Here is a 23,888-nt window from a genome sequence, read left to right as displayed (position 1 = left end):
TTCCAACCAGCAGTGTATTAGGGTTCCCCTTTCTCCACATTCCCGCCAGCACTTGTCCTTTGTTGATTTGTTGATGGTAGCCCTTCTGACAAGTGTGAAATGATACCTCATTGTGGTTTTAATTTGCATCTCTCTGATGATTAACGACTTTGAGCATTTTTTCATGTCTCTTGGCCATTTATATGTCCTCTTAGGAAAACTGTGTATTCAGGTCCTTTGCCAATTTTTTAATTGGGTTGTTTGTCTTCCTCTTGCTGAGTAGTATGAGTTCTTTGTACACTTTGGAAATTAGCACCTTATCAGGTACATCCATGGCAAATATGTTTTCCCAGACCTTGGAGTTCCTTTGTATTTTGAGGCTGTTTTCTTTTGCTGTGCAGAAGCATTATAGTTTGATGTAGTCCATTATGTTTCTTTTTTCTTTTGTTTCTCTAGTCCTAGGAGATGTATCAGTGAAAATTCCACTACCTGAGATGTCTGTGACTTTACTGCCTATGCTTTCTTCCAGGATTTTTATAGTTTCGTGACTTACATTTAATTCTTATAGCCATTTTGAGTTTATTTTTTAGTATGGTGAAAGTTGGTGGTCTAGTTTCATTTTTTTTTTTTTTGCATGTACCTGTCCAATTTTCCAGCACCGTTTATTAAAGAGGCTCTCTTTTCTCCATTGTATGCTCTACCCTCTAACAAATATTAACTGACCATAACAGCTTGTGTCTATTTCTGGGGTCTCTGTTCTGTTCCATTGGTCTATATGTCTGTTGTTGTACCACTACCAGGCTGTTCTGTATACAATGGCTTTGTAGTACAGTTTGATATTCGGTAATGTAATCCCTCCCACTCTGTTCTTTTTTCTCAAGATGGCTGCAGCTATTCAGGGTCTTTTTTGGTTCTATATAAATTTTCGAAATGTTTGTTTTAGGTATGTGAAATATGCTGATGGTATTTTATTAGGACTTGCATTGAATCTATAAATTGCTTTGGGTAGTATGGACATTGTATTGATATTAATTCTTCCAATCCCTGAACATGGTATATTCCTTCACTTGTTTATATCTTCCTCTATTTCTTTTTTCAGTGTTGTATAGTTTTCTGAGTACAGGTCTTTTACATCCTTGGTTAAGTTTATCACTAGGTATCCTATTTTTTTAGTTGCGGTGTTGAATGGTATTGTTTTTTTAGTTTCTCTCTCTGAAAGTTCATTGTTGGTGTATAAGAATACCATCAATTTCCGGATGTTGATTTTGTATCCAGTTACCTTGCCAAATTTGCTTATCAAATCTAGTAGTACTTTGATGGAGTCTTTAGGGTTTTCTACGTACAATATGTCAACTGCAAATAATGACAGTTTTGTTTTCCAACTTTCCAATTTGGATACCTCTTATGTTTTCTTCCTGTCGCATGGCTGTGGCAAGGACTTCCAGTACTATGTTGAATAAGTGTGGTGAAAGTGGATATCTGTCTTCTTCCTGTTTTTAAGGGAAATGGTTTTAGTTTTGACCACTGAATATGGTGTTGGCCGTAGGTTTCTCATACTTAGCCTTTATTATGCTGAGGTATGATCCCTCTATTCCCACTTTGCTGAGAGTTTTTGTCAGAAATGGGTGCTGGATTTTGTCGAATGCTTTTTCTGCATCTATTGATCTGATTGTCTGATTTTTGTCCTTCATTTTGTTTATGTGATGTATCACATTCATTGATTTGCGGATGTTATACCAGACTTGCATCCCTGGAATAAATTCAACATGGTTGTGGTGTGTGATCTTTTTATGTATCACTGGATCCAGTTTGCTAGTATTTCATTGAGGATTTTAGCGTCTGTGTTCATCAGAGATATTGGCCTGTAATTTTCTTTCTTTCTAGTGCCTTTATCTGGTCTTGGGATCAGGATGATGATGGCCTCATAAAAAGAGTTTGGGAGTTTTCCCTCCTCTTGAATTTTCTGAAATAGTTTTAGTAATATGTGTTAATTCTCCTTTGAATGTTTGGTAAATGTTGCCAGTAAATCCATCTGGTCCAGGACTTCTATTTGCTGGGAGTTTTTGATTACTGCTTCAATTTCATTACTTGTTGTTGGCCTATTCAGGTTTTCTTCCTCTTCCTGATTCAGCTTTGGAAGATTGTATGCTTCTAGGAATTTGTCCATTTCATCCATATTGTCCAGTTTGTTGGCATATAGTTGCTCGTAGTATTTTCTTACAATCCTTTGTATTTCTGTTCAGTCTGTTGTTATATCTCCTCTCTCATTTCTGATTTTATTTATTTGTGTCTTCTCTCTTTGTTTCTTACTGAGTCTGGCTAAAGGTACATCAATCTTATTTATTTTTTCAAAGAACCATCTCTTGGTATCATTGATTTTTTGTATGGTTTTTTTTAGTCTCTATATCATTAATTTTTGCTCTGATATTTAATATTTCCTTCTACTTCCTTGGGGCTTTTCTTGCTGTTCTAGTTCTAGTTCTTTTAGTTCTTGTGTTAGATGGTTCATTAGAGTTTTTTCTTGTTTCTTGAGCTAGGCCTGTAATGCTAAGAACTCTCTCTCAGGACTGCTTTCCCTGTGTCCCATAGATTTTGGGTTGTTGTCTGTTCTTTTCGTTATTTTCCAGGATGTGTTTGATTTCTTCCTTGATCTCGTTGGTAACCCATTCATTGTTTAATAACATGCTCTTTAGCCTCTGTGTGTTTGAATATTTTTTAGTTTTTTATAATGGTTGATTTCTAGTTTTATGACATTGTGACCTGAGAAAATGCTTGATATGATTTCAGTCCCCTTGAATTTGTAGAGACTTGCCTTGTGCCCTAACATGTGGTCTTTTTTTGAGGATGTTCCATGTGCACTTGAGAAGAATGTGTACTCTGCTGCTTTGGGATGAAATGTTCTGTAAATTTCAATTAAATCCATTAGGTCTAGTGAGTCATTTAAGGTCTGTATTTCCCTGTTAACTTTTTGTCTTGATGATCTGTCCAAGGCTGACAGTGGGGTGTTAACGTCCCCCGCTATGATTGTGTTGCCAATCTCCCCCTTAAATTCCATCAAGAAATTTTTTATGTATTTAGTTGCTCCTATATTAGGTTCATATATGTTTATAAGGGCTATTTCCTCCAGTTGGATTATGTAGTGACCATCTTTGTCTCTTGTTATGGTCTTTATTTTGAAGTCTATTTTGTCAGAAATAAATATTGCTACTCCACCTTTTTTTCTTTTCCGTTTGTATGGAATATTTTATTCCATCCCTTCTCTTTTAGCCTGTGTGAGTCTTTCACTCTCAAGCTGTTCTCTTGTAAATAGCAGATATCTGGGTCCTGTTTTCTTATCCATTCAGCTACTCTATTTCTTTTGATTGGACCATTTATTCCATTTACATTTAAGGTTACTATTGATAGATACTTATTTAATGCCTTTCTTCCCCTTTATGCTGGTGTACCTTTCTCTCACTTTCCTTCCTTTTCTTAGAGCAGTCCTTTTAGCCTTTCTTGCAATGCTGGTAGGGTGGTACTGAACTCCTTTAGCCTTTTTATGTCTGGGAGGCTTTTTCTTTCACTTTCAATTTTAAATGATAGCCTTGCTGGATAATACAATTTTGGTTGCAGGTTCTTGCTTTTCATTACTTTGAGAACTTCATGCCACTCCTTTCTGGCCTGAAGAGTTTCTGTTGAGAGATCCGATGTCAGCCTTATGGGGATTCCCTTGTAGGTCACTGCTTGTCTCTCTCTTGCAGCCCTTAATATTCTCTCTTTGTCCTTGACATTTGCCATTTTAATTATGATGTGTCTTGGAGAGAGTCTTTTTGGGTCCCTCTTGTTTGGAACCCTCTGTGCTTTCTGAACTTGTGTGGCTTTCTCCCTCAGCAGCATAGGGAAGTTTTCTGTCATAATTTCCTCCACCAAGTTCTCTATCCCTTGCTCTCTTTCCTCCCCCTCTGGCATTCCTATAATGCGAATGTTTCACTTCACATTGTCCCAAAGCTCCCTTAGACTGTCCTCATGCTTTTGAAGTGTTTTTTCTCTTTGTTGCTCTGATTGAGTGATTTTTTCTACCTTATCTTCTAAGTACTTATTCTATCCTCTGCTTCATTGAGTCTGCTTTTCATTTCTTCCAGTATATTCTTGATCTCAGATATAGTATTCTTTATTTCTGCCTGAATCTTGTTTATGATATCTATGTCTATTTTCATATTTTCACTAAGTTCCTTCACCTTACCCTCAAGTCCCTGTTGTTCTCATTAATTTCCTTGAGGATCTTTATAATCGTTACTCTGAACTCTATTTCTGATAACTTGTTTAACTCCATCTCATTGAAGTCTTTTCCTCTCAATTTTCCTTTTCTTTAATTTGGGTTTTTTTTGTCTCCCCATTTTGGTGCCTTTTATTGTTTGTATCTATATATTAGATATGTTTGCTGACTCCCAGTCTTATGGGGAGGAATTTTGTAGTTTGAGTTCAGTGGAGCCCAGAGTTGTGTTTTCCTTATACTTCTGAGCTCTTTGCTCTAGAGGTGTCCCTTTTGTGGGTTCTTTGGGCTCTCCTGTTGTGATTTCATCTAGATTGTTGTTGACCAGTCCTTGGGAGGATTCTCCTCTCAGGTTGGCTGTGTGTCTCAGCCTCGTCGTGTAAACTGTTGTACGGGTGCTGGCAAAGCAGCACAATACACAACTAAACTTCCAGTAAACAAGGTGTATCTTACAAAATATCTTGGCAATCACAATGAAAACAACCCAGGTGAAAATAGAACTGGGAGAGTGAAGGGAGAACACAAATTCTAAAGGAAAAAAAAAGTTAAAAAAAGGAGAAAGAAAAGTAAAGGTCTAGAGAGAAAAGTATATTTTTGTTAATAGTCACAAAAATTTAGAAAATAATAACAGTAAACCAAACTAAAATATAAAAATAAAGAAGCTACTTAGAGATAAAAAGGGCAGAGAAAAGATTCTGAAAGAAGGGCAAGTAAAAATTTAAGGGAGAGAATAAGAATAGGATAATAGTTGAAAATGAAAAAAATAAAAATACAATAAAGAGAATAACAAAAACTAATAAACAAGAAGAAAAAAAGACAGAAAGGAGAAAAACAAAAGAAAGAAAAGAAGAGGAAAAAAAGTTATGCCAATGGATTGAGAGGAGAGAGAGAGAGAGAAAGAGAGAGAGAGAGAGAGAGAAAGCCAGGGCAGTAAAGGGAGTCAAATAAGAGATATGGGTGAAACTATAGGGAAAAGCAGTAAACTTCTTGGTTATAAAGATAAAGTCCCAGCAATTAAGCAGGGAATATCAAGAAAATCTTGATAGTAGAAGTAAAGATAAAACAAAACAAAGGAAATAAACAAAACAAAGAAACAAAATAAAAAAAACAAGCTAAGCCAAACAAAATTTTTAAATAATAATAATATTTAAAAAAAAATTTTAATTAAAAAAAATTCTAAAATTTAAAAAGAAAAAAAAAGGGGGAGTTTCCCTTTCTCTCTTTCCTAGGGGTGGGGGGAAGTCAATCAGGTGAGTTTCTTCTGGAAGCTTATGTTGTCTGAGGCTCACTGTTTTGTATGCTGATTTCAGTTCTCCTGGAAGGTACTTGTGTATCAGCCAGTACAGGAGCTGTCTAGGTTTTGCTCTAGTGACCTTAGGTAGTTGGTTGATCTGAGGCTCTCTGTGGACCACTCCTTTTGTCAGCTATTTTGCAACCTTGTAGTTGCCTGGTCTTACTCCAAAGTCTTCTGTAGAGTCTTTAGGGTGCAGGATGGCTACTGTAGTTCGGGATATCACTCCCCTTACTTAGCGGTTTCACTGTCAAGCACTCACTGTGAGGGTGTTAGTCTCTGCTCCACAGCCGACTCCTCAGTCTCTACCCTATGCTCCAATTCTAGTTCCCCATACACTAGCCTGCTGCAGTTTCAGATTGACTTCAGTCTGTTCCCTTTTCTGTATGAGCAGTTTCAGCAGTCTGGGCTCAGTAGGTTAAATTAAAAAACATTCCAATGACCCTTTGCCTGCCCATCCCCCAGCAGAGGTTTTCAGCTTTTCTTCCAGTTCCCAAACAACTGTCCCTTAGTGTCTTATTCTTGTAGTGTCCTCCTGTTTAGCTGTTCTCCCTTCCCCCTCAAGACTGTGCCCAGAGGGGTATATCTGGGGCTTCAGTGAGCTGAACCAGCCTCTTTCCTGTTGGGGGTAGTGCTCCTAGGCTGCAGGAGAGGCAGGAATATCTGCCCCTCCCTTCCCAGATCTGGTTGGCCGGTTGCACCAGGCACGCCCCTCAAACAGTCTACTATGCAGACCTAAATCCCAGCTTCCACTGATCTGTCCGCCCAATACAAGCCAGGAGGGTGGGAGCCACTTCAGGGATCAAAAACTCAAAAATGCACAAAGCAACACACAAGTAGAGAATCAGCCCTGCAAGGTCCTATCGCCCCCCACATCAAGGCACCCAGCAAGAGGGGACACAAAGTTGGCTCCCCTGCTCTGCTGATCTCTATAAAGCTGGGGCAGCTCCACATGTGCCACCAGGGCACCCCTCAGGGCTGGTCAAAAATCCCAGAATCTCCCCACTGGGAGCTCAGGGCAGGAGGCCTCTCTTCCCCTTTCCCACCCCACACTGATTAAATGCTTTCTGGTGCTCAACACAGTGCCTTACAGGAAGGCAGAAAGTCCTTGTATGTGGCCGCTCAGTGCAGACCTCTGGTCCCTTAATACTCGGGTGCCACACACTTTTGGACTGCCTTTCCTATGGTCAGCACCCTGAGTATAAGAAGCTGGTCGGGGCCACTATTAGAAGCTTTGTTTCACTAGGAGGGCACTGTTCCCTCCTAGCAGGCACACTGTTCCCCTGGGTCCCTCTGCCCTCCCTGCAGGGCACTGCTTCCCGTCTCCTCTGCTCTGAGTTTGAGATCCCGCTTTTGGATGCCAGTCCACACTCTCAAGGGGAGGGAGCTTTGCAGCCTCTAAGCCTTGGGGTCTCAGAGTCCAGCACAGGCTTCAGGAGGGACTCCCCCTTTCTACGCCCCCCCCCCCTTACCAGACTCTATGATGTTTCTTCAGTGCTCCCTACTCGCAATATGTCACTCAGGTATATGTCTCTGGTTTTTCCAAGCTGGTTACCTAGTATTTTACGAATAAATCGAGTCTGTAGCTGGGAACAGGGGCACTCTGCTTCTTCTCACAGTTCTGCCATCTTCCCTCCTCCTCTGCTATTTTTAATCAAAAAATTTTTTAATTGTAAAAGCTCTTTATGTATGCTGGATATGGGTACCCTGTCAAATATATGTTTTTAGAATATGTTCTCCCAGTTTGTGGTTTGGTTTTTCATTTTTTAAATTGTGTCTTTTGGAGAGTAAGAGTTTTTAATTTTGAAGAAGTCCAATTTTGTATCCCACCTGATAAATCTTTGCCTAATCCTAGGTGGCAATTATTTTCCCCCCTATGTTTTCTAGACATTTTGTAGTTTTTGTGATTACTTTTATGTCTGTGATCCATTTCATATAAAATTTTTATATGCTGTGAGGTTAAGGGCCTAGGTGTATTTTTCCCATCTATCCAGTTGTTTCAGCACTATTTGTTAAAACATAATTTTTTTTTCCATTGAGTTGCCTTGGTACCTTTGACAGAAGTTAACTGACCATGTATATATGGGTCTGTTTTGGACTCTATTCTGTTCTCTGTGTTGCTCCTGATTTTAATACCCATTGTCTTGATTATTGTAGCTTTAGAGTAAGCCTTGAAAGCATGTAGTATAGGTTCTCCAACTTTGTTCTTTCTTACAATTGTTTTGCCCATTCTTAGTCCTTTGCATTTTCATGTAACTTTTAGAATCACTATGCCAGTTTCTAAAGAAGAGGCTGCTGGAATTTTCATTGGAATTGCACTGACTCTTTAGAATAATTTGGCCCTCAAAAATACCCACTTCGTAGTCCATGAAACCTGTGCATATTACCTTCTATGGCAAAAGGTGTTAATTACCTTATATGCCAAAAGATGTAATTAAATTAAAGATATTTTAATGGAACAGTATCCTGTATTATGCAGGTGGACCCTAAATGCAGTCATAGGTTTTCATATAAGAAAGAGGCAGAAGGAGATATTAAAAAGAGAAGGCAATGTGATGGAAGCTTTGAAGATGCTGCACTGCTGGTTTTGATAATGGATGAAGGGGCTGAAGGAGTGCAAGGAATGCAGCTCTAGAAACTGGAAAAAAGCAAATAATTTATTCTCCCCTAGTCTCTGGAGGAATCAGGGCCCTGCTAACACCTTAGTTATAACTGAGTGAAACCCATTTTGGACCCCCAAACTATAAGAGAATAAATGTGTTGTTCTGAGCCACCAGAATGGTGGTAATTTGTTATACAACCATAGGAAACTAATACACAGAAGTTGTAAATCTTAACAGTGATGAATTTTTAAACCTATAAACATGGTATATCTTTCCATTTATTTAGATCTTTAATTTTTCTTGGTAGTGTTTGGTAGGTTTCAGTGTACAAGTCTTGCACATATTTTGTTACATTTATCTATTAGTATTTGATATTTTGATGTTGTTGTAAATGGTAGTATTTTCATAAACTTTTATTTTTAGAATAGTTTTAGATTTATAGGAAAGTTGCAGTAAATGATAGTTTAAAATTTTTTGGTATTCAGTGTTTCATTGCTAGCATATAAAAATGCAATAATATTTTTGGTACATTTACTCTGTACTCTGCAACTTTGCCTAATTCACTTATTAGATTTAGTAGCTGATTTGGTAGATGATTTGAGATTTTCTGCATACACAGTCATATTGTCTGCAAATAACAAATTTACTCCTTCCTTTCAAATATTTATTCCTTTTATTTCTTTTTATTATGCTATCATTGTGGCTAGGACCTCCAGTACAATGTTGAATAGGTCTATTGAAGTGGACACACTTGCCTTGTTTACAGTCTTAGGGGAGGAGGTATTAAGTCTTTCACTATTAAGCATTATAGCTGTGGGGGTTTTTTAATAGATACCCTTCTATTCCTAATTTGTTTAGAGCTTTTAACTTGAATGTGTAGTGAATTATGTCAAGTGCTTTTTCTAGAGCTATTGAGATAATCATATGTTGGTTTTTTTCTTTTTCAGTCTGTTAATACTGTGAATTTTATTAATTGATCTCAAATGTTAAGCCAAGGTTGCAATCTTGGCTAAAACCATACTTGATCATAATGTAACATCTTTTTTTTTATATATTGCTGAATTCAATTTGCTAAATTTTAAAGGGTTTTTACATCTATGTTCATGAAGGATACTGGCTTATAGTTTTCTGTCTTGGTCAGATTTTGGTGTCAGAGTCATGCTGGCTTCATGAAATAAATTGTGAAATGTTTTCCCCTCATCTATTTTTTGCAAGAGTTAGTGAAAAAATTATGCTATTTCTTCCTTATGTGTTTGGTAGATTTTATCAGAGCCTGACATTTTCTTTATTAAAATGATTTTAATTATAATTTTAATTTCTTTAATAGCTATAGGGATATGAAAACATCTATTTCTTCTTGTGTGAACTTTGATAATGTCTTTTTTCAAGGAATTTACTTTATAAACTTGTTCATAATATCCCCTTCTAATCTCTGTAATGTTTGCTTTCATCAATGATATTGTTAATTTGTGTCTACTATCTTTTCTTGATCATTCTGGCTATAGGTTTACCAATTTTCTTGATCTTTTAAAAGACCCGGCTTTTAGTTTCATTGATTTTTCTCTAATGTCTTCCTACTATATTTTATTGATTTCTGTGCTTATATTTATAATTTCCTTCCTTCTGTTTACTTCTTTGAAATTGCCTTTTCTTCCTAGTTTCTTAAAGTGAATCTTAGATCATTGACTTGAGATCTTTTCTAATGTAAGCATTTGATGCTATACATTTTCTTTAATATTGTTTTATCTGCATCTTACAAATTTTGGTATATTGTATTTTCACTTTCATTTAGTCCAGAATTTTTTGGATTTTCCTTGTGTGTTTTTTCTTCCACCTATGAATTATTAGAAGAGGGTTGTATAATTTACAAGTTTTATGAAAATTTTCCATATGTCTTTTTTTAATTTTTAGTTTAATTTCATTGTATTTAGATATTTACTTTGTATGATTTCAATCCTTTTAACTTTATAGAGGCTTGTTTTATAGCCCAGAATTCAGTCTGTCTTGGTGAATATTCCATGTATACTTGAAAGGAATTTGTATTCTGTTGGTATTGGTAGGAATGCTTTATCAATATTGATTAGGGCATGTTGGTTGATAGTGTTATTACCATCTTGTATAGCCTTAATAATTGTCTGTGTGTTCTATCTGTTACTGAGAGAGAAGTATTAATTTCCAATAATTGTGGATTTTTCTATTTCTCCTTAATATTTTAAATATTAATATTTTATACATGTATTTTGAAGTTTTGTTATTAGGTATATAAATATTTACAGTTGTTGGGTCCTCTTTGACAAATTGACCTTTTTATCATTATGAACTGCCCCAATTGTCTCTGGTAATTTTCCTAGTTCGAAAATATACCTTGTCTTATATTGTGGTAGGCAAAATGTCCCCCCAAAGATATCTAGGCCCTAAGCCTTAGAACCTGTGAATATGTTATGTTACATGGTAAAGGGAACTTTGCAGATGTATTTAATTTTACAGTATTAGTTTCTAGAACAATTTACCACAGATCTAGTGTCTTAAAAGTACACAAACTTATTATCTCACAGTTCTGTAGTGAGAAGTACAGTATAGCATGGCTCAGGTCTTCTGCTTAGAGTCTTACAAGGTCGAAATCAAGGTGTTGGAAGGGCTGTACAGCAGGTCCTTGAATAACATCATTTCATTATAATATTGATGAGATGCCATAAGAACTTAACTCTTGTTTATATCAATTAGCCTATGGTAAAATTGGTTTTGTTTTATGTCTTTTTGCTTAAAGTCGCAGAACATATCAACATTAACTGAGAATTTACTGTATTCCTTTCTGGAGTCTCTGGGGATTGATCTGTTTCTGGACTTATTCAAGTTGTTGTCAGAATTTAGTTCCTTGCTGTTGTAGGGCTTAGGATCCTATTTCCTTGGTAACTGTCAACCAGAAATCATTCTCAGCTTCTAGAGTCTGCCTGCATTCCTTGGTTTATGGATCCCTTCCTCTGACTTCAAAGCTAGCCAAGGCAAGTCAAGTCCTTCTCACGTTTGAAATCTTTGGCTTCACCTTCTGCCTCATCTCTCCTCTTCTGCCACATCTCTCTGACTTATATGCAGCCTTATGCTCTTAAGTACACATATAATTACATTGGACCCACCTGGATAATCTGGAATAATCTCCCTATTTTAAGGTGAGCTGATTAGTAACCATAATTCCATCTGCAGAGTTATTTCATGGTAGTAACTAGATTTGTGTTTGATTGAATAATCAGAGACAGGAATCTTGGGGAACATTTTTAAAATTCTCTGCCTACCACAGTTACAGACTTTATGATAGGAATAGTATCATGGATTATTCAGGTGGACTCAATCTAATCATATGAGCTCTTAAAAGCAAAGAACATTCTCAGGAAGCAGGAGCAATATGACAGAAGGAAATGTCAGAAGAATTCCAAGCATGAGAAAGATTTGATATGTTGTTGCTGATTTTAAGATGTAAAGGCCTATGTGCAGAGATCAGAGAGAGAGAGACCTCTAGGATCTAAGGGTGGCCCCCACCTGACAGCCAGCAAAGAATTTGGGATCTCAGTACTACAACCACAAGAAACCAGATTGCCAACCGTCCAAATGAAGGAAATCCTTTCCAGAGTCCCCTGATAAGAGCCCAGCCAACTGACATCTTTCTGTTGTTAATCCTCACCCGAGGATTTTTTTTTTCCATTCATTTTTAGAGAGGGTAGGAAGGAGGAAGGAGAGGGATGAGGTGAAAGAGAAACGTTGATGTGAGAGACACATTGGTTGCCTCCCGCACGTGCCCCAACTGTGGCCAGGGATTGAACCTGCAACCCAGGTACTTGCCCTTGGCTGGCTATCGAACTTGCAACCCTTTGGTGCTCGGGCTGATACTCTAACCATCTTGCACACCTGCCAGGGCCTAACTGACATCTTGATCTCAGCCTTATGAGACTCAGAGCAGAGCAACCAACTAAGTCTGTCTGGACTTCTGACATACACAACTGTGAGATAATAAATTTGTATTATTTTAAGCTTCTAAGTTTGTGGTATCAATAGAAGACTAAAACAGATATTAATGCCATCACTCTATCTTTTGGTTAGTGTTTGCTTTGTATAATTTTTTCTGTCCTTTTACTTTTATTCTATCTGTGACTTTATACATAGATAAAGTGGGTTTCTTATTGATAGCATACTGTTGTCTTGCTTGATAAAGCCAATCTGACAATCTTTGACTTTTAATTAGTATTTACATCATTTACATTTAATGTAATTGCCAATAGGATGGGTTTTAATTACCACTTTCTTGCTACAGCCTGGAAACTGCCTCTAGGCAGTAAGCTAGGACAATAATAGAGTTTACTTTCTTTGTTTTCTTTTTTTCCTTCTGCCATAACGGTCCTTCAGTGCCTGTTGTCCAGATCTGAAAACTGTTGTTTCATATGTTTTGCCTAGTTTCTTGTTTAAGGTAGGAAGGAAAACCCCATTCCTCTTATTACATTAAAAAAAAAAAATAGAAGTAGAAGTCCTCAACAATGTAATTTCTAATTAATATTTTATGGATATACTTTTCAGAAAGTTCCGTGTGTGTGTGTGTGTGTGTGTGTGTGTGTGTGTGTGTGTGTGGAGAGAGAGAATGTATTCAGTTGAGAAAAGTATAATACATGTACTAAAATGCTAGCATATATGAACATGACAGATAGTAGCCTTTTTAAAAATCAAATCAAATAATTAGTCAGTGACAGAACTTGACCATTCCTGAATATGTCAACCTTTTCCAGTCTCCATGTCTTGGTATGGCCAGTTCCTTCTGCTTGGAATGCTTCCTCATCTCACATTCTTTCCTGCCTGGCAGCTTTCTAAGTATCCTCTGGAACCAGTTCCAGGGTCATCACCTCTGCTTCCCAGTGCCCCATATTTTCTCTTGTGGGCTCCCATCACACCCTCCTCCATAGCACCATTATGGTACATGTCATGCTGTATTACAATTATATGTTTCTCTGTGGACTCCCTCCTACAGGAAGCCCTGGAAAGCAGGGACCTGATTTTAGTCTTCTTTATGTTTCTCTTATCCCCTAACACAGTATGTCTTCTACATAGAACTTTTCAATAAATGATTGTTGAATTAGCGGTTCTTTTCATGTGCTGAAAAATACTGCTGTTATTACTCCCCATTTCAGTATCACATATTTGTAAATGTGAATCCTATTTAATCATTTTACTTTTCTCCTAGTAAATTCCTCATCTATGCCTGTCTGCTGCTGTTCTCTGTGCTGCTGGCTCTTCGTCTGGATGGCATCATTCAGTGGAGTTACTGGGCTGTCTTTGCACCAATATGGCTGTGGAAGTTAATGGTCATTGTTGGAGCCTCCATTGGAACTGGAATCTGGGCACGAAATCCCCAGTATCGGTAATACTGCTTTATAAAACCCATTGGTCTCTATCCCAAGAGATCAATGTCTTGTTTTTCACTTTGAATAAAGTAAAGAATTTTTTTCTCCTCTACTTATCCAGGGTTTTATTAGAATTATTATATAGGCAAATTGAGTTCTAGTCCAAGATATTAAAAATTAGGTGTTCAACATGCATTTTTCTTGCAAAAGCAGTGTTATTTGGGGTGATTCATTTCCTAGCCAGGCCACAAAAGTCTATGTAATCTAAACTTCATGCCAAATATATAAGTGTTATAGCCATGCTAGACTAGGAAGTATGAAACCACCATATTTGTAGGAGCAGTTCTACAGACCAAAGTTCTAGCTCTGATCATCAGGAATATATCCTTCTCCAGTTCAGTCCTGGAACTGAGGCTCTCCTTGTTCAGGGACTTAAGATTGTTATCAGTATGGGAGAAGTAGCTTGGCAAGGAAACAGTGAATCCCTGAAATGGGGAGAGATGAGGTCCAGAGGCTGTGCAGGAGAGCAGAGCCTTTGGGAGTTGGGCAGACTGTGACCTTTACCTTCAGTTCCTCTGTGCCTTTCTTATTGGATGGCTCAGCTAGTCCAAGTGCCTGGAATTGACTCACTCCAGTGTGTAATCTGGAGCTGCTGAGGCCTGTGAAAATCTCTCTTTTCTCCCTTTCAGAGACTGGAACTTCAGAAAGGATGAAAAGGAGAAATGAGAGGGGAGCTATTCTGAACTTCACCTGGATGGTGGGAAGTGATGGAATGCCATGTAGGCAGATGGGGGCAAAAAAGAGGAACACATGCAGCTGCTCCTGTGAGAAAAGTGTAGACATTGTCACACCTCAGCTTGTTTAATTCTTGGTTATTTACATTAAAATAATATTTAGATTGTGTAAAACACATTACCACATACATGTCTAAGAACTTTAAAATAGCCATACAAAGAACTTTGGAAGATGGGGGACACTCATGTGTAGTTGCTTTAAAGTTATTAGATTTTTTTTTTTTCAGATTATCTGTGTGGCTACAAATCTTTTTTAATGAGCTACTTTCAGATATCTAACATTTACTACTCCAAAAATGAAAAAGTTAAATCACTGAATGTGTTGGGTTCCGCTAATTGATATTTAGAAGGTATTTGAACTTTTCTGTCTTCGTTCAATTTAAGATTTTTAGAACAAGGAAAGGAACCTGTATGTGTGTAGTTTAATGTACTGAGTATACAGTTATGGTTGTTCTACTGCCAACAGTAGTCAAGGAAACGTTGTTGAGTCTTACAGAAATAACCACTGACCTTATTTTCTCTATGTCCTAAACTCAGTTGTATTTATCATCATCAAGACACACCATAAATGTTCATCCATATTTTGAATGAAACATTGTAGGCCTTCCAAATATATTATGAAGCATTTTCCTGATTAGTGGCCTTATTCTTTTTCTATTGTTCATCTGGTAAGTTCATGCATGATATGTAGACAGCTAATTAAACTGATTTTGTTGAAGAACAGTTTTAGCTCTTTTCTTCTTCTCTCTTTCATCTGCAAGTGTTAATTCATCCTAATGGAATAGAAAGGGGAAAAAAGGCATTAATACTTTTTACTTGCATTTTAAAATATCACCTAACCATAGTTACTGTATTTTCTTGAAATATAACCCACACTTGTTAATAAAGCTAGAGTTGTTTTATAACATTGCATGAAATGTGGTTTACATGGTTTTTAATTTGTTAAGAAATGAGGATCATAAGATTTAAGGGATATTTGTCAGTTTTTAGCAATAGAAACAATCAGCTTGAATAATCTTGGAAGTAGTTTAATTTAAAGTTATGAACAGGTGTTTTGTACACTATCGGAGAAATAATAACTGCTATTACTTCTAGGACTATCCCTATATAGTTAAAACTTTAAGTCTGATTTGGTTGTAATGTTTGCTTCTTGTCATGTAGTAGTTCTTCTATGTTTGAAAGATCACCTATTAAATATTAAGTTTAAGTTAGCTTTCTGCCTGATATTTCCTTTGCTTTTTGTCAAATTTACAAACATGACTCACATTATCAACGTAAGTTGGTATTTTCCCTGGACTGCTTGCTTATTATGGAGACTCTGAACTGAGGGTGTTTTTCTTTTTCTGTCCTTTTTTAGAGCAGAAGGAGAAACATGTGTGGAGTTTAAAGCCATGCTAATTGCAGTGGGCATCCACTTACTCCTGTTGATGTTTGAAGTGCTGGTCTGTGACAGGATCGAGCGAGGCAGCCATTTCTGGCTTCTGGTCTTCATGCCACTGTTCTTTGTTTCCCCAGTGTCTGTTGCAGCTTGTGTTTGGGGCTTTCGACATGACAGGTCACTGGAGGTAAGATTTCATATATTTAAGAATGATTAGTTATTGTAATGTAGACTTTTGCCCTTTGTTAGGGAGAGATTGATCATTAACTCTAGGTCAAGGTATATAGGGAAACAAAAGACCATGGAAATAATCACACTGCACTTTCTTGAATTAAAACACTGTTTTTTCACCAGGCCATCAGCCTTGTTCCAGCTTCACATCTTTGCCTATCCACCTGTTTCAGTCAAGATTCTCATGAGAAACAGAATCAATAGGATAGATGTAAATGTAGGTGTAGATATAGATATAAGTATAGATATAAGGAGATTTATTTTAAGGACCTGGCTCATTCAGGGGAAGACCTGGATCACATTTCAGTTCATGTTCACTGAACCACACAGAAGCGGTGGGTTTGCAGCCCTATACAGATTGGTTCAGGGGAGAATTGGACACTATGGAAACTGTTTTGAGTTTCATGGGTAAAAGTGGAAGAAGGAGATGGGAGTTGGGTTGGAAGGAAGCTGGAAAGTGGCTTGCTTAGGGTGTGTGAACCTTGAGAAGAAGGTGCCTATGGAGAGGGAGGGTGATGGAGTGAGGACCTATGAGAAATAGAGGGAACAGGACCCTAAGCACCAGGAAGAGCTTGACCTTGAACAGGGAGAGTGATTCCTCTGGTGCTGGGTGGACTGTGGAGGCAGAGTACCCCTGAGGCCCACTTTTACTCTCTGCCTCACTTTCCCAAGATTGAACAATCCAGCCACTTCTCTGCACTGCCCCCTTTGGCTGCTTGCCAGTGGTATTAAAATTTCATGACGGAGTATGATTAAGACAAAAATGTCTAAAAAGACTCCTGAAGGGACAGTAATTGAGCAAGGTTGAGAAGCTCTGAGTTAGAGCCTCCTTTCTCCCCTGCAACCTGCTATCTGGCCATCTCTACATGGTGCCCCTCCCTGCCCCCTGTTCCCCAGGAGGACCTTTGTCTGTTCTCTCTCATCCCTGCCTGTCCATCCTCCCTCCTGAGGCAGGCCAGTCATGTTTGTGCTTCAGCCCTTCTCCCCCTCTTGTTCCTCTAAGCATGTGCTCCCGAACTTATCCACACTCTCTCTCTGGTAGCTTTGGTCTCTCTCATCTAAATGAGAAAACAAAATGACACCAAAACCCTCTCAGTCCTCTGGCTGTTGTGCCTTTTCCTTCCATTCACAAAAAGGCTCCCTGAAATAGTGCTGTTCTAACCTTGTGCTCTCTACTCAGCTCCTGCACACCCTGAACTGGCACTGAGCACCCTCTGGCCAAATCCAGTGGGCCATTTTCTGACTTTTTCCTGGCTACCGGCCACTCTGCATCTCCAGACGCCCCTGGTCCTTTGACCATTCTGCCACCTCTGTCTTCTGCTCCATTGCTGTTTCTTAGGGTTCTAATCTTGGGCATTTTCTCTCTTCACTGTGCATACTTCCTCTGAAAATAGTGTGTATGCTTCCTGTTTCCACTGCCGCTTATGTGCTGTCACCTCCTAAATTCATATTTCTAAACTCAGATTTCTCCTCTAGCTCCAGACTTCATATCCAGCTTCATTCAAATCTGTATTCCCAAATTAGTTAAAAGCACCATTCCTACCTAGTCATCCTACCTTTCAACTTTATGCTTCTCTTGCTTTGCACGCTTACCTGAGCAAACAAAGTAAAACCAAGCTTTAAAAATCATTTGCAAAAGTTTACATTAAACAAAATCATTGAGCTGAAACATTCTAGATATTGCCTATTTGGTTCAGCATTTCTCAGTAGGGGATGGGGGATGCAGTTGGCCTTCTGGATAGGAAATATTTTGTTGAACAGGACTGTCCTATATATTGCAGGACTTCTCCCCCTAGTCTTCGTGACACCCAGTAGTGCCCCTGCATGTGCCTAACTCTTCCCCAAAGCAGCAGCTGTCACCCAGGTTGAAAAGTACTAAGTTAGATAGGGGCTGAGGAGGAGGTTTAAGAAAACTAAAAATTTGTTGCTTCATTTATTTTTATTTTATTTATTTTTTTGGTAAAAGCATATATGAGGGCTAGGACCACATTAAGCATGAAACGGTATTTTCCTAATGCAGAGTTATAGAAAGTCAGTCATTCATATAGTCACACTCTTGGCATTTCTACCTACAAGAAGAAATACGATGTGGGGAGTTGAACTCCCCCTTGGTTCTTGTGTCCCAGAAGGAGTACTTACATCTGCTAAGGGGTATTTGGGGATAGGCTCACACAGAAATGTGAAGGAGGAGTCAGGGATGGTCAGCATTACCCTATGCATATAAAGGAGGAGATGTTATTTTCCAGGCAGAGGGAATAACAACACATAGAAAGGCAGAGGCAGGAGAAAGCATGTCATGTTGAGTGAACTGTGGTGGTTCCAATATGACTGGAGTACAGTTTTGCAAGTTACAAAGTTTTTGGAGATGAACAGTGGTCGTATTTGCACAACAATATGAATGTACTTAATACCACTGAACTGTGCAAAGATGGCTAAGATGGCAAGTTTTATGTTTTATGTATTTTAGCATAAGAAAAAGTATGTGCCTGGAGCTTAAAGTGGAAAGGAAGACATTGTGGCAGTTGGGAAAAAGGGAAACTGTGTAGAGGGGTTGGGCTGAGTAGGGGCCAGATCCTCAGTCCTCAAAGCATGTGCAGAGTTACCCCAGGTTCCATAGTGAACTCACAGGGGAACCATGAGGTAGTGGACATTTTTGAGAGAAAACCAGTGATAGCTGATTATCAGTGGGGACACCATATGAACTACTAACTCCAAGTAGTTTATGGTTTTATTATTCACATTACATTCCTTTTGATAACGTCACAGAAGAAGCTGGATTGTTGGCAGTTTCTGTGATGAGAAGGTAGTACTGTACAAAAATTGGTATGAAGAACAGGTAACGAGGGTGGAAATGTCTTGAGAAATCATTTAGTACCCAACAGGTACACCTATCCCTTTGGCAATTAGTTGTGCTTATTTAAGAATGAAATAAAAATATTTTTCTTTCGATTTATGTGAGTTTTTTTATGGCTACTTAGTACACAAATACAAAGTTTAGATCTAATTACTTAACTAAATGAAACTATTAGGTACTTTTTTTTAGCCCAGAGGCCTACAGAAGAATTTCTGAGTCACTAAATGCCCTATGAACTGAGAACTTTTGAGAAGCTCTGACCCAGATCCAGTGGCCTCATATGATTTTACTTCTGTAGGCACTGGTGAGCCATTGAAGAGCAGTGAGCACTGCAGGCAGAAGGCAGGCAGTCTAGAGGGCATTGGGAACTTGAGGGCCTTCAGGACTAGAGGCTGGGAAGCTTGTCAGAGGGCTATTGGAGTACTTTAGTGGGTTAGGGATGAGAAGGGCCTAACTAAGCAATAGCAATTGGGATGGAAAGCAGGCAGGGGATTCAAGAATAGTCTGGATGGGAGAGAAGACAGGATGTGGTGAGTGAAGAGGAGAATGTGGAAAAAGGAATATAGGGTGCTTTCTGGCATCAAGGTTTGGGTAATTAGACCACTGTGGTACCTTACAGCGAGATGGGAGGCTATCAAAAGGGGTGGGACAGGGTAAAAAGGTAGAGGTATGGGGAACAATGAACTCAATTTGGGACTTCATCCGAGGTGCCTTGAGGAGAGCTGGGCCTATGCCACAGCATAGAGGCTATATTGAAAACAGATTAGAGAACCAACGAATGCAAACCAGGGGTGTGGATGACATTTCTTCTCCCCCAGGGCAGAGCAAGTGAGTGAAAAATGTGTTTGTGTCTCTGTCTCTAGAGGGGAGGGAAGACCAAGTTTAAGGCTCTGGGAAGCATCATCATTTAAGGAGAGGAAAAGGAGGCTGAAAAGAACTGTCAGAGTACCAAGAGGTGGGCAAGACTGTGTACTGAGACCTTAGAAGGAGGAAGGGGTGGTCAGCAATATCAGATGTTGCAGAGACAACCAATAAGATGTGAACTGAAGTGGTCTGATGCTGCAGAGGTTATTGCTGACCTTGATGAAAGCAGTTTCTGGGTGGTCATGGAGGTGGATGCTGGATCAGAGTGTGTAGAGCTTGGAATGGCAGGGGAGGCCATGGGGCTTAAGTATCCATGATGTGTCACAAAGCTTGATGGTCACAGAAAGAAAGCGAGAGCTAAGAGGGCATATTGGATCAAGGGAAGGGTGAGCTCATTTGGTCTTCGGTTCTTTTGTGTGTAATGGGAATGAGTTAAACTTGTTTCTGGGAAAGATCAGTGGAATAGGCAGGGTTAAAGATGCAGTAAAGTCTTTATAATTGATGTCTTGATGTGACAGGTGCTCAAGGAGCCGGAAAGAAAGGGGTGAATTCGGGGCTGAGTCCTGGGTACAAGAAGGAAATACAAGGATGGTTAGGAATAGAGATGTTTGTGGATAGGAGCAGGAAGGAAGCTTAGGGAGTCCTGTAGATTGCCTCTGTACTCAGCAAGCCTGGAAACAAGGTCATTGCCTGGGCGAGCATAAAGGGCAGTGCAGCCACTGAGCAGAGGGGTTGAGGCAAGAAGCCAGGAGCAGGTTTCTCCTTGGCACAGCACTACTTTGCTCCTATTGTGCTGAAAATCTGGCAGTCCCAGTGTAACTTAATAAAACTTTTACCATATTGTAATTTGCATTGCCTTTTAGTATGTTAGCCAAATAATTGCAGTATTGAATACAACTTATACTTTGTTTAACTGAGTCTTCTCTTTATTTTTAGTTAGAAATCCTGTGTTCTGTCAACATTCTCCAGTTTATATTCATTGCCTTAAGACTGGACAAGATCATCCACTGGCCCTGGCTTGTATGTAACTTTTTAAATTCTTAAATAAACTTTTTATTATAAAAGTAATTTGTGTTCATTGTAGAAAACTTGGAAAAGACAGATAAGCATAGGTAATAGATAATAATCACCCATAATCCACTGGGAAATGAGATGTTTAGAGTATTTTGTTTTCTTGTTTTATGGCTTATTGTTTCATAAAGATAGTTGAGAGCATACCACATATATAATTTTATATCCTGCTTTTTTGTTCTAAGGTATCATAAACATTTTCCCATGTCAATAAACGGTCTTTAAAAACATAACTGTTAAAGTTTAATTGATGGAAAATATTCTTCCAATGCATTTACCAAACCACCCCCTTATTTCTGAATATTGAGTTTGTTACCAGTGTTTTACTATTATAAATCATGCAGCAGCATATATTTTTGTGCATAAAACCTTTGCCTGATTTTTTTCATTGTTTTCTTAGGAAAGACTTCCAGAAACAGTATTACAAGCCCAGAGGGTGGGAACTTTTTGAGATTTTGAAATACAAACTGCATTGCCAATTTGCTTTTCAAAAAAGCTGTGCCCATTTATACTCCTGCCAAGGGTGAGGTCTAAGTCATGCTTGTAACCTGCGGCTTCAATTAATGTGTTTTTGATTATTATTAACTGTGCATAGATAGATAGAAGGACTGATGGATGGATGGATGGATGGATGAATATATTTATAGATACGTACATATAAATGGCAAGCTACAAGTTAGAGAATACAGTATGGTTTCAACTATTAATGCATAGAAAGAAGATGAGAATAAGGTAGAAGGGCTCCACTGCATCTGGGAAATGGTCATGCCAGTTTTTTTCCCCCTTGCTGCTTGATGTATTTTTGCATACAAGATATTTTCTGTAATTTACATGGTTTACTTTAAAAGAGAAATTGAAAGTAAAAAATATAGAAAAAAAAGAAAATATTCATTTGGCAGCAGGGAAGAAAATAAGGGAACATATGTTGCTTTCACAATGACTAAAGACAAGGCTCATCACTTCTGCCCAAAGTCTTTGATAAAATATTTATAATAGAAATTATTGTCCAGGCACCCATCCTACAACTTCAGGGTGCTGTATCTGGAGAACAGTAATTGGGTTTCAGATTTCCTGTTGTGACGTGGAGGAAACAAATCTTGGTAAGACCAAAATTTAAGTGTAAGGCAAATCAGAAAAAAACAAAACAAAACACAAGAATAGGAGCGGTGAGTGTTTTCTGTAGGTAAACAGAGGGATTTTTCTAGGCCCTATCCTGTGCAGGTCTCAGCAGATGAAACAGTCTGATTGCACATTTCCCACAATGATTGAGAGAGACCAAATGAGGCCATTAGGACCACTAACATTTCACCCACAGGGGGCATGCCACTAAATGAGAGTCTGATCACAGTGAAGAGACTGTGCATAGACTCTACAGTAAAACCTATGATCAGGAACTCCAAGCTACTCAGGAGGACTAAAAATCATACACCAACCCAAGTCATTGGTTTAAAAAAGAAAATGTAGCCCGACCAGGCGTGGCTCAGCGGTTGAGCGTCAACCTAGTATCCAGGCGATCGGGGTTCGATTCCCGGTCAGGGCACATGCCCAGGTTGCAGGCTGCAGCCGATCAATGACTCTCTCATCATTGATGTTTCTGTCTCTCTCTCTCCCTCTCCTTTCCTCTCTCTGAAATCAATAAAGATATATTTTAAAAATAAAATGAAATAAAATAAAATGTAAGCCCAAAGAACTATTAGGAGAAAACAGGAGAAAATCTTTGGGACTTGGAGTTAGTTGAAGAGTTCCTGGAAATGACACCAACAACACTGTCTATAAAAGAAGCTCAAAAGTGAAATGAAATTAATGAAAAGACAAGCTGCACGCTAGGAGAAAATATTTGCAAAGCATGTGTCTGACTAAGAACCTGTATCCAAAACATCTAAAGAACTCTCAAAACTTAAAAAATAAAAACCAAACAACCTAATTTAAAAATTGACATTCACAAAAAGGATATGCATATACTGAATGAGCATGTAGAAAGGACACTGTTACCCGTTAGGGAAAGGCAATAAAAACCAGGACGAGGTACAACAACACAGACATCAGAATGGCAAAGATAACACAATACCAAGTGCTGAGGAGGATGCAGAGGGACATCACTGGGGGGATTGCCAAATTTTATAGGTACTCTGGAAAATTGTTTGACAATTTCTTACAAAGTTAAACATGGAGTTACCATGTGACTCAGCAGTGCCAATCCTGGGTATTTCCCCCAGAGAAGTGAAAATGTACAACCACACAAACACCCATGCACACATGTTTATAGCAGCTGTATTTGTGATAGCTAAAAGTCGGAAAACACCTAAATCTTCCATGGGTGACTGGATGAACAGGCTGTGATACATCCATCCAGTGGAATACAACTCAGCAATGAAAAGGAATGACCTGTTGATACATGCAACAACTTGGATGACTTTCAAAGACATTCTACTGAACGAAGGGAAGGAGTCTTAGAAGGTGGCATGCTGTATGATCATCTGCAGCGCATTCTTGAAAAGATACAAGTGTAGTGATAGAGAATAGATCAGTGGTTGCCAGGGGTTATAGGTGGGGTAAAGAGGTGACACAGTGAAGGAAGAGCATGAGAGAGTCTTGTGGGGTCAAGGGGCTATCCTGTATCCTACCCGGAGCTATGAAGATCTACAAGTACATGCTTGAAAAGTCATAGAACTGTACACCAAAGAAAACAAGAGTACTGTTTGATAACACAAGACAGAGAGCTAACAGACATGTCCAAGGGGGCAGTACAGGTGGAGAAGAGATCATGAGGCCCCTAGGACTTAGCCTGTGGGCTTGTATGGGCATTAAACAAGGTCTTTGTGATATGACAGCAACAGACACAGAACCCACATGGGAGAGGTAGCAGAGACCAGGTAACAGAGCCCTCCCAGCATCAGTGTGCAAGTTGGTGGAGGGCCTGTGTACCCTGGGCAGCTGAAGCTTCCAGGGCACACATTCCCCAGTCTTTGGCCAAAGTACCTCAGGCAAGATGGAAAAATGGCCTGTGAAGAGAGTACATTAGGGTGAGGTGAGGTGATTGTGCATGGGATGGCAACACTGTCCTGTTTCTCTGGGGTTTGTGGCAAGAGGGTGATGCTGGCAGAGCAGATGCAGACTGAGTTAGATTATACCTAAGGAAAAGCAGCTGCAAGGTTCTTCACCCCAAGACTGATCCAAGGTGGAACACTTC

The 23,888-nt window shown here is 38.8% G+C and overlaps 1 protein-coding gene across 1 annotated transcript in view; it reads left to right on the top strand.

Moving 5' to 3' along the window:
• TMEM185A (transmembrane protein 185A) overlaps window positions 1–23,888 on the top strand; it is a 35,085-nt gene that overhangs the window by 7,372 nt on the left and 3,825 nt on the right. The window contains exons 2-4 of the mRNA XM_081126117.1: window positions 13,347–13,523; window positions 15,658–15,865; window positions 20,564–20,647. Of these exons, the coding sequence (XP_080982243.1) occupies window positions 13,347–13,523; window positions 15,658–15,865; window positions 20,564–20,647 (469 nt within the window). The remainder of the gene's footprint in view (window positions 1–13,346; window positions 13,524–15,657; window positions 15,866–20,563; window positions 20,648–23,888) is intronic.

The sequence above is a fragment of the Miniopterus schreibersii genome (assembly GCF_964146895.1).
Source record: "Miniopterus schreibersii genome assembly, chromosome: X".
NCBI classification, from domain to species: domain Eukaryota; kingdom Metazoa; phylum Chordata; class Mammalia; order Chiroptera; family Miniopteridae; genus Miniopterus; species Miniopterus schreibersii.
This window is presented reverse-complemented; position numbering and strand designations above follow the sequence as displayed.